At 37.7% G+C, this 13,116-nt stretch overlaps 1 protein-coding gene across 2 annotated transcripts in view; it reads left to right on the top strand.

Annotated features, from left to right (window-relative positions):
* Window positions 1–11,660, top strand: part of LOC121408201 (serine/threonine-protein kinase unc-51-like) — a 47,493-nt gene extending 35,833 nt beyond the window's left edge. For both annotated transcript variants that reach the window (XM_041599584.1, XM_041599582.1), the window contains 8 exons: window positions 495–634; window positions 1,486–1,696; window positions 2,063–2,253; window positions 4,718–4,884; window positions 5,679–5,797; window positions 7,009–7,202; window positions 7,737–7,827; window positions 8,595–11,660. In XM_041599584.1, coding sequence (XP_041455518.1) covers window positions 495–634; window positions 1,486–1,696; window positions 2,063–2,253; window positions 4,718–4,884; window positions 5,679–5,797; window positions 7,009–7,202; window positions 7,737–7,827; window positions 8,595–8,674 — 1,193 coding nt within the window. In that variant the 3' untranslated portion in view covers window positions 8,675–11,660. The remainder of the gene's footprint in view (window positions 1–494; window positions 635–1,485; window positions 1,697–2,062; window positions 2,254–4,717; window positions 4,885–5,678; window positions 5,798–7,008; window positions 7,203–7,736; window positions 7,828–8,594) is intronic.
* The last annotated feature ends 1,456 nt before the right edge of the window (window positions 11,661–13,116 follow it).

The raw sequence follows: 13,116 nt of genomic DNA, 5'->3' as shown, positions 1-13,116 counted from the left end.
TCACTTGTTATGAAAGTACCAAATATTTCAATTTTGTAGATCTGACAATAAACAAGCTCTTGATTTAATAATAATGAGATACAAGGTGGCAATTTAACATGTTTCGGAAAGAGTCACATTTTATAGCATTATTAAAAGACTAAAAGTAGAAATAATGTTATATTCATGTAGTAAATACAAACAAAATAGCTTGAGACATCACCATCTACCTCATTTGCATAATAATCATGTTGCATATATCACTGCTTTAGAATTAGATTGCCAATAACTATGTAATGAAAAATTTCTTAATATTTTGATATATTTTGATGAAGATTTCCTTGTTTTGAGAAAAAGTTAGTTGATTTGGATGTACATGACCTTTTTGGTCATCTTTTTATGATGGATGCCGGTGCATTACAAATATCCATATTATTACTATTATGGTTTTGGTTACTGATAAATATATGTATATATTTAAAAAATCCACTATCTTTTCTTTTATTTAATGACAGTATCATCACCTGCAAGGAGTTCTCCTCAGTTCTTTACTGGTCCTTCCTCACTACCGACCATCGCTGGTTCACCGACCAAGAAAGGCATTGGTAATGAGATCAGATTCACCATAGGAACGCATTGCATCAGTCCATCAGAGGTATGATGTCTTCTTATATTGACCTTACAATATATTATAATAATGATGATCACAACAGTAGTGACTTCCCTAATAGAACAACACCGTCTACGTCCGGGCTTGTGCTCATCTTGTCATGGTGTCACTCTGTATGTACCCATCACACACCTGAAGGGATATGGAGACCGTGCCGTTTCATCTTTGGCTCCATGCCTCTGGAACTCCCTCCCTTCTTCCCTCTGTGAAATTGACAACATTGAACTCTCCAAATCGTCTCTCAAAACTCACATATTTCAGCAGACGTGTAATAGTTAGCTTAATTGGATGAGCCTTCGCCTATGAATGTTTAGAAGAGAAATATGGCGCAATATAAATGCTGTGGATCATCATCATCATCATGATAGCTATGATAATGACAATAATATAGTGGTGATTATGATGATGACAATGATGATATGGTATTGATAATGATGATGATCATGAGAAAGAATGATAGCAATAATGATAGTCTATTCCGAGGTGTAATATTATTACTCCTCAGCTTAAGCTTGAGCTGTCGCTTCCAGTGCTGAGTGCATTGAATAACTTCAACTGGGTACCCATTTACCTTGGCTTTACACAGCACTATTTGATTTTTTTTTCTCGCTGAAGAAATACATGTCATGTCTGAGAATTGATAAATCTCAATCTTTGTATTCAAATCTTTTATAACAAGATTTTTGGTCTAAAAAGAGTTCAACTTTAGGTGATTATAGAGTACAAATCATTGCAAATATGATTTACCATCAGAAAGGGTCACTAGTCGTGTAGAAATTCATATGTAGGTTCCAAACAGCTTAATAAATCATCCCCCTGATAACCTTCCTCCACAGCCTCTGAACATGCCCTTTGCCAAGTCCCGTCGTGTGAGGGCATCCTCTTGCTGCTTGGAAGGAGAGGGAGTGGACACCTCGGATTCTCCTGGACGTGATGCTCTGATCCCAAGGAGTGCTAGCTCTAGTCGTCTCTCTGAGCCGTTATGCCTCAAGACTGCCTTTGATAACCTGGCTATGAATCCTGGCAGCAGCATAGAAGGGATACCAGGTAAAAACTACACATCTTTTGACAATAAATATAACTGTTTGATTATTTGATGGGTTTTGTCAAAAATTCCTATAATATTTTCTCTCAGTACTGCTTTTATTATTTATTTATTTATTCATTCATTGATTGATTCATTCATTCATTCATTCATTCATATTCACAGAGTTGCATTGTCATTGTAACATAACTGCTTTCCACATAACCCTGCCTGCATGATCATTGAAACCAATGAGAAATCAGGTTGGACTTTTTCTTTGATTAAAATTCACACCCCATTTTGATGGTCCAAATATGCAATAACGAATTTAATTTTTCCATGGAAATAAAAAAAAAATTATATAATTTTTGTGTACTTTGTATCACCAGGTGCTATCGCTGCTAGTCCCCCGATGAATCCAACCAGTTTCTACATAGGTAGCCAATCACGGCGGAGCTCAGTGCTGACCGAGGGGTCACCTTCAAGTCAAGGGTCAATGACCTTTGCCACCTCACCTCCTAATATGGAGGGACCTATCTCATTTGTTGCTCCAGAGCTTCCAGAGGAAACAATCCTAGCTGTAAGTTCATTCTCATCTGTGTTTTTAAATAGTGGTAATGTTGGGCAAAGGCAATTTAATAGTTGCTTGGTCAAGGATAAACCCCACCCCCCCAAAAAAAAAAACAATATGCCATTCCAGTTACTATTGTAGGCATGACTGCAATCTTATAGGTTAAATAGGAATCACACTCAGATTTACAGACTCTTCAAAGTAACATTAGATCATGTCCTCGGAAAGTCAAGGTGCTCTGCTACCTCATACTACTTAGACCAGTCATGGAATATGGAAGCATCATCTGGGATCCTTTCACTGAAGCTAACGTCATGAGGCTTGAAATGATACAGAGAAGGTATGCTCGCTTTGTTTGCAATGACCACCGCAGAACAAGCAGTGTCACCTCCATGCTCCAACAACTGCAATGGCCACCGCTGCAAGAAAGGAGAGCCCAGGCAAAGGTTGCGATGATGTTCTGCATTAAGAACTCGTTAATATCCATCCTCGAGGCTATTCTGATCCCATCTCTCCATTCCTCACAAAGAGGTCATAACCAGAAATTGCTAGGACACTGCAAAAAAGCCATTTTCCTGACGCAACCAGGCTATGGAATGCTCTTCCACAGGTCGCCGTCTCATGTACCTCTCTTCCAAGTTTCAAAAGAGAGGTACAGAAAATCCAGCTCCGTTAACTTTCTACGGATGTCTTTTTAGCTGCACACTCTTAGAGTTTATCTTAGACCCCTAATTTGAGACACTGTACATACATTGCACCTGCACAACAGTACGACAATACACCAGACGGTGGCCTGTAGTTATAGAGAAGAAGAAGAAGACTCAGAGGAAGTTCATGAATGAAGTTATCTTGGTCCCTGTCTTGCAAAGAGTTGTGATTGATCCAATCAACCACAACTATGGAAGGCCATCAGCATCTAAAATACATGTTTGTTCAAAATATTTTCTAGATATGGTGTGTACTCATACATTCATTGTTTTCTTGACAATTCAGTATGCTTCTCTTTTTTTTCAAAGGACATTGTTCAAATTTCTGAAAGAAAAATATTTGACATTGTTGGATTTCCATATTGTTGAGATTGATCGGATCAATCGTAACTCTTTGTAAGATGGGGCCCAGGTTAGAATTTTAAGTATACCACCATACCATAAAGAGTGCTTCTGATTGGCATAATCAGTGTTTGTAGCAGGTGTACTTCCCTTGCTCTCACACACACACATGCATGCATGATATTGGTTGTATAAGAAGAGGTGTTGGAAATGGGTCAGGATCCACCAATAGGCCAAGTACATTTTGCAGCTTAAAAGCAAGAATACGGCACCCTGGGGCCTAATGCAGAAAGAGTTGTGTTTAAACGCAAGTCAAAATATCAAGCGCAAGTCCCGAATACGGGTGTTTCATTGGCTGAAAATTATGTTGTACAAGATTTTTTTTAGCTGAGTTTGATTGCAACTCCCTGATTGGTCAAAGAGACCACACACAACCCAAAATTTTCAGTGGCTTCCACTCCAGGGCCTATCCAAGGTTACACTCACCATGTGGTCATCTATTCAAATTACCCGGGCATGTTGTGGTGAAACATCATCCAGCCAATCAGAACTCTGGATTTCATGCTACTCAGAAATTTAAAAAATCTTGTCTTGTATCTTGTTAATTGCTGGATCCTGACCCATTTCCAGGGTGCAACATTTCACAGAGAATGAGCTTTACGATGATATAGATGTTATTTTGGCTCAAAGTAATAAGCTTTGCACTATTTGCAAGAGACAACTGAAGAAGAAAATTCCATTTGAGACATCTTTTCAGGCATTAAACCCCCCTCTTTATCAAATTATTTCCTTCAAATTAAATGACCATTATAAAACAGTAACATTTACTCTTTCTAATGATGCAACAAAATTTGATTTCACTTGAAGATAAAGTAGTTAAATTCTTTGAGAAAAACGTCTCACAATTCACAAGATTCGGCATTGAGGTGAATTCAGCCACGGTAAGGTTAGAATAAATCTTGCTACTTTACTCATTAGCATAGGGCTCTGCAGTCTGGCTGAAACCTCTTTCCCTGTTTAAATAGAAAAATGGCTCCTATTTGGTCTAAAAATGTCAGAAATTGTTGAAATACTTGGGTGCCAAGATGAAGGCTGGGCTAAAGCCAGGTGGGTGTTTCATAAAGACGTTTGTAAAGTTGCGAACAGCTTTACGCACGCCTGGAATGTGTTTTATATGTCATAACTCAATTACATTGGGATATCACATAGAACAAAAAAGGATCACCAGTCATCCGTTAAGTCATTCGTATCTAATGAACAGATTTATGAAACACCCACCCGGATGATAATAACCAACTACATGAAAAATTATAAAATTGAGCACTCTGTATGGAAGAGCACTCGGTAAGGTTCATTAATAATGTTATTATTGCTATCGTGATCATTCTATATCTTCTTTGTTCTATCCCCTTTAATGTTGACAGCCGGAGCACACAGAAACTGTAGATAGGCTAAATGTTATTCTTGGTATCGTGGAGGCGATTGTAGAGGTGGCGAAGTCAAGAAGCGTTCCCCTAGCAGAATCTATCTACAATCAAGGCTCATCTATCTTTAGCAACTCACAAGTCTGCTTTGTCAGTGAGAACTATAGGTAAGTAGAAAGGAAGAGAGAGGGGTAGAGAGGAGGATTGGTTGGGTAGTATGAGAAAGAGAGTTAGAGATGAGGAATAGAGGGGGAGGGTGTAAAAAAGAGGGTTGGAGTAAGATAGAGAGTGTGTGAAGATGAAGAGGAGGAACAGAGAAGATAAAGAAGAAGAAAAAAGAAAGAAGAAAAAGAAGCAAGGGAGAGATCAGCCAAAGAAATTAATCTTCTGAACTTAAGCAACAATATTTTGCTAAACCTTGGCTGACCAAAGACCAATGAAAGGACATTTGCCGTCATTTTTTACCAGGTGCTCACCATATTAGAATGGAGAAAGTTACGATAAGATGTGTTATAAAGCCCTTCCTTCCCCCCTCATTCCAATTCAGAAACCAGCATGTCAGAGTAATGATAATAATAACAATAATAATGGCATATTTACCCAGGGTAGCCACTTCAGTTCCGAAAACTGTTCTCCCAGCGGGCCCTGTTTTTATTATTACCCCGGCTTTAGCACGGCCACTTTCATCGGGCGCTCGAGCATTTTAGGAATTTCTTCCTACCAGGTACCCATTCATCTCACCTGGGTCAAGTGCGGAACAATGTGGATAAATTATCCTGCCAAAGGAAATTACGCCATGGCTGGGGTCCGAACCCACGACCCTCTGTTTCAAAGTCCCGAGACTACTCCACTGGGCCACAATGCTCCATGTGAAGAGTGGCTACCCTGGATATTTTGTGGCTATTATTATCATTATTACTACCAGTATAATTATCAATGCATGTGTTTTCTGTTATTGCAGGTTGGCTGAACAGCTTGTTTTGTATACCCGTTCTCTTGAGCTACTCAATGCTGCTCTTACCATGGCCAAAGAAGAATTCAGCGCAGCGAGGTTAAAACCCTCAAATGCAGTCAAAACAGGTACAGAATGATTTCATTTACATTAAAGGGGAATGAAACCTTTGGATACAAGTAGGCTTATGTCAAACAGAAAAAAAAAAGAACGTTTGAGAAAAATCAGAAAAATGTGAACAGCTTTCCCTTTGATGGACTATAAAATACCCTCAAAATGTCTCTTTTTGCTTTTTCTTATGGTGATACAAACTCTTTATCCATGATGTATTCTTTAAAAATCTGTATTACATGCTCTCCTATAGAAAGAACACATGATCTAGTGATAGATGTGATAAATGAGGCAGTTTAACTGAAATATACACAAAAATAATGGGGAGAGTTGTTCACAAGTGACATCACACATCCTTATCGCATTGCCAATGTGAGGATCTCCATAGTATTAATGATCCCAATATTCAAATGCTCATAACTTTCTCATTATATATCCGATTTTTCTCAAACTTTCGTTGATCTGTTTCTTTGATTTTCTGTTTTCACACAAGCTATCTTGTTCCAAATGTTTCATTCTCCTTTTACTACAAATTCTGCATTCCTAGTAGAAATGTGTAAAAAAGCCCATCTGTTACATAATGATTATTTTTTCAGGTCTTCTCCTAGAGGATGAACATGTATTTATTGCCATGTAATTTGTTACTGGGTTACTGTTTGGTCTTTAGAGATCTGGGGGCCCATAACACAAAACTTAGCAATGATCGTTGAACATTTTTATACAATTGATTCCATTGACTTCAATGTACAATCAATCGTGAAAATCAAGGTACAATTAAATTGCTCAACCTTTTGGTTACATTACCCTGATTTGAATAAATGTATCTTTGAATTGAATGTGCTATGTACCTGCACTTACATTTTATCATCATAATGCAAGGTTCTTGAGGTATGTTGTTTTCCTGTATCTGAATTTGATATTTAGTGCTGCAGGTATTGAAGGAGACTGAATTAATTAAGTTCAGCATGCAGATCGAACCTACAGTATGAGTTGTTAGTAATGGGATCCTTGTAGCTTTTGTGTTGTGCTATCAGCAGTATTTGATAATTTAGTATTTCGCTGGTAGCACTGTTATCATAATATGCTATAAAACCATGTTTTTTCTATTTTTATCCAAAGTGCATTCCATTGGACTATATACTGTCAATAAAACATCAATTTTGCTGCATTGAACGGTCTTCATGCTTATGTTTGTCCATAATAAATATATATATTCTGAACATTGCAGTCCTTCAGGATCTAAATCGTGTCTACCATCTCTGCCTGACAAAGAGCCGTCAACTCTGTGAAGGGAGCCCTCTGCAGTCCTTAGACATCGATCTGAACACTGCAATGATCACTGCTGATAAGCTGATGTACAGCTATGCCATTGAACAGTGCCAGTCTGCCGGTATGGATGAGATGTTTGGCAACTCGCAAGAGGTAAGTCTGTTTCACCAACAACTATAATTCATTCCTAATATTTATAGACTGATCATATCCACTGAATTTTTAATTTTTCTCACCTAATGTTAATTTTAGTTCTTGATAAATTACCAGCTCTGCCATTGAGCACTCCCTTTACTATTGTAGATGATTGATGCTTTGCAATTCTAAGTAATATGAATAGTGGTGAGTTATCAGGGTCATTTGGTTTATTGCGCCCCAGTGGCGTTGTTCTGACTGTATCGCCACCATGGGGGAAAGGGGCGAAGTTGTAAACGAATTTGATGGCACCGATTGGAATTATATCTTAATGAAATTTACCAGATCTAAGCCAGTTTAGTTTCGCTTCAGTTTTATATTATGGGTCATCAGTTTGAAAAAAAAATCAAATTGGGTTCTCATGGAAACGGTCAGGAACAGTGTTCACCTGTACCAACTCTAGTCATCAGATCTTTGAGTTTTTTGTTGTTGTGATATTGGGATTATTAGTGATTACACTAAGCATGTTATCCTACTTTCTCTCCTATTCAGTGCTTTCAACGATATCGAACTGCTCAAATGCTGCTTCATGGGCTCTGTCTTCAGGCTGGGACAGATCATGACAGAAATCTACTCTTGAAATGTAAGCCAGAATTGCAAACCCTCCCCATGAGGTCATTTACGTAGATGAATAAATCTTTTCAGATGAACCCATTGCCATATCAAAGCTGAATGATGGCAGTGATGTTACTCTAATACCCCTTCAAAACTTCCATACTATGGAAGCCTTTGAAATTGATTTCAAGAATTCGAATAGCCTAAGTACCTTCACCTCAAGAGTCCACATATCCTTCATTGTAACCCCAAGTTGACATCCAATGTGCAGTACATCAGCATTAACATGTGCTCACATTATATAGGCCAGCATAACTGGCTCTCTCACCAAAGTTAGATCAGCCACTGCTGACCCTGAAGCTTTTCCCGCCTGAATCTAATCATATCAGAATTTAGGTTTACTCTTGGATAGCCTGGTAGCCTACTTAATGAAATGATCTTGATAAGACTTGAGTATCAGTGCCCCAGGTATTCTAATAATTTTTTCTATCAACTGAGGATGATATTCTTGTTTCCTTGCAACAAATTCAGATCCAGGTCTCTCACCTCAAATATTTTTACATGAATACATGATCAGAGGTTTACTTTTTTCAGTTGGAGGGGTGGGAGCTGTGCAGTGGAGTTTGTATAGCTATTAGAAGTCTTTACTCTTAACCCAAGCTAGTTACTGCTTAGATTACAAGAATTCCATTCTGATTGGTTTACTGTTAAAAAGGACTAAGTACACACTCTCATTTTGTATTACATTTTGACATACAGTATCACCTTTGTTTTTCTTTGTTATTGTCTCTACAGTTAAAAATGCCCTTGACCAAAGACTGCTTTTCCTTGAGAGACAACAGCCTGCTGCAACTCCGATGATTGGCCATCTCTAGGTATGGTCGTTGGTAGGACTCTGAGGATATGTCAGGTTGAGGAGTAAACCATCTTCCAAGATATCCATGGCTGATAACCTCTGGAATTTGGTAATCTGTGAGGATGTTTGTTACTTGCTTTCACACCAAACGGCTGTGTCAACTGTTGATAAGTTAAGGAGTTAACCATCTTCCAAGACCTCTGTGACTGGTCACTCCTGCAATGTTAGGGGCTGGAGTTATCTACATTGGCACTAAATGCCTATAATAAGACTCAAGAATCTCCTGACCGTTGATAAATTTAGGAGTTTCCCGCCTTTCAAGATCTCCTCTTGTCATCAGTTGGAAGCTAGTAAGCTGAAGGGACTATCACTGTCCTTTCCTTTGTTGTCAGCAAGAGGCTATCTCCAGGATTTACAGGATATCTTGACAATGAATAAGTGTAGGATTTGACTGTCTTCGAAAACCTTCATAACTGGCCTCCCCTGGAAAGTTGGTCCCCTTTAGGAAGTGCTATTTCTTAGGTTGGTACTTAATGGCTGTTTGTAAGATCCACATATCTGTTGTGCTTAGGTGAGTTTAGGAGTTCATCATCCGAGATCCCCATGAATGATCTCTCCTGGAAGTCTGACCATGTCTCGGAGGTTCCTTCTTGCTGGTTGGCATCACTGGCGGAGGTAACGATCTTCTAAGATGAGGATGACTGTTTGATCATCTCAAGAACTTCAGCAATCTAAAGGACCAATGTTTCCTTGGATAACCTTGATGGAGAACTTCAAACATATAAGTCTTTTGATGTTAGTTTGGTCAACCTATGCTGCTGTGCGCAAGTTCATCTTTGGGCCTCAATGAAAGGTCAATCTTAATCTTGAACAAGTGAGAAATGATGAGGAAAGTACCTGTGCTTCATCTGAAAGACTCCTGCAGATGCAGCTGTAGGCTTATAGAATGCTTAAGTCTCTTGTGTTAGCACAAGCATGGAACTGTCAGACGACATTCTTAGAACCCCTGAAAGTAGTTGTTGAGCCTGCGTGGGGTTGTGGTAAGAGAGGAGTAAGACATGTCTGGTCAACAATATGTGTGGAAATCTCTGAGAAGCTTGTATTTATGAGGTTAGGAATATGACAAGTTGATGTGTTATTGATTGTGCAATCCAGATAAGTGAATATTCAGTAAGAGATGAATAAGTTAAGAGTAAAATATTTATTGTTTATTATTTTCAGCTTTGGTTTACAAAAGTGAGGGAAGATGAACTTTATATCTTAGAGGGTTACTCGTGGTATTCCACATTTTTGTTCTCCCTATTCTTCTGGTTTTTTTTTATTCTTCTTTCCAATGCTTGTCTCTCTTCTATGCCCACCCCCCTTATCAACCCATGCTTAATGATTCCATCCTATGCAATATGATATTCGAGGCAAGAGACTTTGAAAATACACTAATCAAATAAGTTCAATAGCTCTTTTTATCAGCATTTTCTGCCAAGTTTATGAATTATGTACTAATAAGATGATAAGTTCTGCATAAGAGATACATGTATGTTCTGTATAAGAACATTTCTTTTTAAAGTGTTGAATTTAGTTGTTGAAAATCTTGACGTTGTACATGTACAAGATTTAAAAAGTTGAAATCGAGATTAAGGCAGTAAGTGATTCTCTGTATGAAAAATAATATATTTTTAGTACATCATTTCAAAGATTAAGGAACAGTTGCTATTGTAACTGAATAATTTCATCTGTTTGTTGCATGCTTATTTCATGCTGCATATCGACCATTTCCCCATGCTTGAATTAATATGCTGAAATATAAATGTATTTTCACATAGTAAAATGTAATGTTGTCCAGAATGTGTGCACAATGTTTTTATGGTGCTTTTATTAAAGCAGTTTTTGAACCCCATTCATCCCAGGATGTCAACATATTTCATTATGTTTTAGAACTAGTGAAATCATTTACATCTTCACCGAGTGGTTTAGTGTAGATTTTGTTGTTGTTGATGACAACAGAGGAGATGAATAAAATACAACAACAAACATTGCATGTGGCACTCTACCTGAATGTGATGATAAATGCTGCATAATGCCTACTTTGGAAATGGATCCATTGGTATGTAGCTTATTTAAACCTCTAAAGTGGAAAATTTGTTAGATAACTTTTTTTTTTCATTTTGAAGACTCTTTATGGAAAGAGTAAATCTGGGCAAGACTTCCATTTTTCATTGATTTTTTTTTTACTCCACTTAATCTACTTTCAAACTAGTGATGGACACAAGTGTCCATGAATAATAATAATTGATATCCTCTTCCCTTCTGGTTTGCATTAGGCTTCTGCTTAAGGTGTCTGTCCTCCAAGAAGGTCAGGGGCACAGTGAGGGTCCTCTAATAGACTCCTGTACTATTGGTTAGTCTTTTTACAATCCCCTTTTGACAAAATGACTACAAATAAATTGTTGTTTGGTATGAACTGCACCAGAACACCCATTGTGATCTTTATCAGGAAAACAGAATTGTTTTGAGGCACTCTGTAACCCAGTTGGCAGCATATTTAAGGTATGAATGTTCTGAAGAGTGTTGTGGGTAAATATGTTATTCTGTTGAGTTTAGATTACTAGTATAAGACTACATAAACAAATGTTGCATTCTGGGAAGGAAGCAGGGGCTGTTTAGAACTCCTGGGCTCTGTTACACAAAGAATAGCGATCAATCGCTAAATGAACTGACCAATCAATGTCAATGTTGCATGAGCTTTTGGTTAAAAATACTTTCCAGGAACCAACCAGTGCGGTTCTTACATATTTGCAATCCATCGCAAACCTTTGTGTTACAGAGCCCAGATGATGCTATTCAATGTGATTGTAGCATTTTGCCTTTAAGAGAAACACATACATAACAAGAAGAGTAACCACATATAGGGAGAATATATATTTTGTGTGGAATTGACAGTAAACATGCAGCTAGGGATTGTGATTTTGATATATTCATCAGTCCATGAAGGAGAGTGAGAAATTTTTCAGCTTTTGAAAATACCCTGACACAGTGCAATACTGAAATGTGTGTATCATACATCAACGTATGAAGTTTGTACAAATAAACTGCAATTGTATATAAAGAAAGAATACATAGCTAGTGTGGCTTCATCTCTGCATAATGAACAGCCCATATATATGTAAAATATGCTATAAAAACTGAAATTGTGACAAGCATGAGACATGATTCAATTGTACGATATTTAGAACTCATACCATGAACTTACTGTCTATGGTGTGTTTGATTAGCATTTTTAAGTCTCCCAATATGTAAAAACCAGTATTATTGCTTTTTTTTCTAGCAAGAATTGTGTTCTTACCTGTATGTTGATGTATGTTCTTTTGATATTCAGTAAAATACTACTTCTGTGTGGAATATGTACTGTCTTTGGGAATATGATGTTGTATGTTATTCACGTATACAGTATATTATTATTTAGCACTGTAGAGGGATCGCTCCCTCTATAGTTCATGTAGAGTATACCCATATATCATTTGTTCAGGCAGGATGGTAATATTGGACCATAATATTTTCAGTCCAAACAGTGATTTGAAGCTGATAACAAGCAATATGTCACAAATCTCTGTAGACATTTTTTTTTCTGTCATATAGCTTTCACTATATTAAGCATTTTACTGAAAGGAATCACTGCTTTGTTCATCTAACACGTTTTATATGCATAGATCTTCAGAATCTGATATTCAGCTCTGTAACAGTCTTATACAATAGAAAACTGCACTAGAAGCAATATATACATGAAAAAGGGCATTGCACAATATCATTTGTGGTTCCTATATCCTATCTATTAGATGTTTTCTACGGTATACTGCCTAGTTAATCAAAGAATATGAAAGATAGTTTGGTGTTTCATGTACCGTGTGTACATGTGATCGGGTTTTGCATCGGCTCACTGCTCAGAACGGCGAGCCAATGCAGAATCGGCTTTTTTACAACGTGTAAACGCGATTAACTTGCATCGGCTGTCGGTTCAGAATTGGCAATTTTGCACCACCAAAGTAGTAGGTTCAGAATCGCGAGCCAATGCAGACTCGGCTTTTTTACTACGTGATAACAGAAAGCCGATTCTGCATCAGCAATTGGCGCGTATTTCATTTACTTTACCATTATGACGTACTTGTAAGCGCACGGATCCAGCATTGTCTTTATTATGACGTATATTGTTGGTGAGGGTATCATTTCAGGTTTTTGCCCTAAAAGTCGATTCTGAACTGTGAGCCGATGCAGCGTGTAAAAGCGGTGCAAGAAAAAACCAAAAGCCGATTCTGCATCGGCTTTTGGTTCTGAACCAAAAGCCAGTCACATGTAAACACGGTAATGGTTAGATAGGAGTATCGCTTTTATTTTATTGAAATCATTTAAAAGGATAATGAGTAGGATTAAGGTGGATTAAGTACATCACTGTGCCTACAAATTCTGTTT

This window comes from Lytechinus variegatus, chromosome 2, assembly GCF_018143015.1.
Source record: "Lytechinus variegatus isolate NC3 chromosome 2, Lvar_3.0, whole genome shotgun sequence".
Lineage (NCBI taxonomy): Eukaryota > Metazoa > Echinodermata > Echinoidea > Temnopleuroida > Toxopneustidae > Lytechinus > Lytechinus variegatus.
The sequence above is the reverse complement of the archived record's forward strand: the minus strand, read 5'-3'. Positions and strand labels throughout refer to the sequence as shown.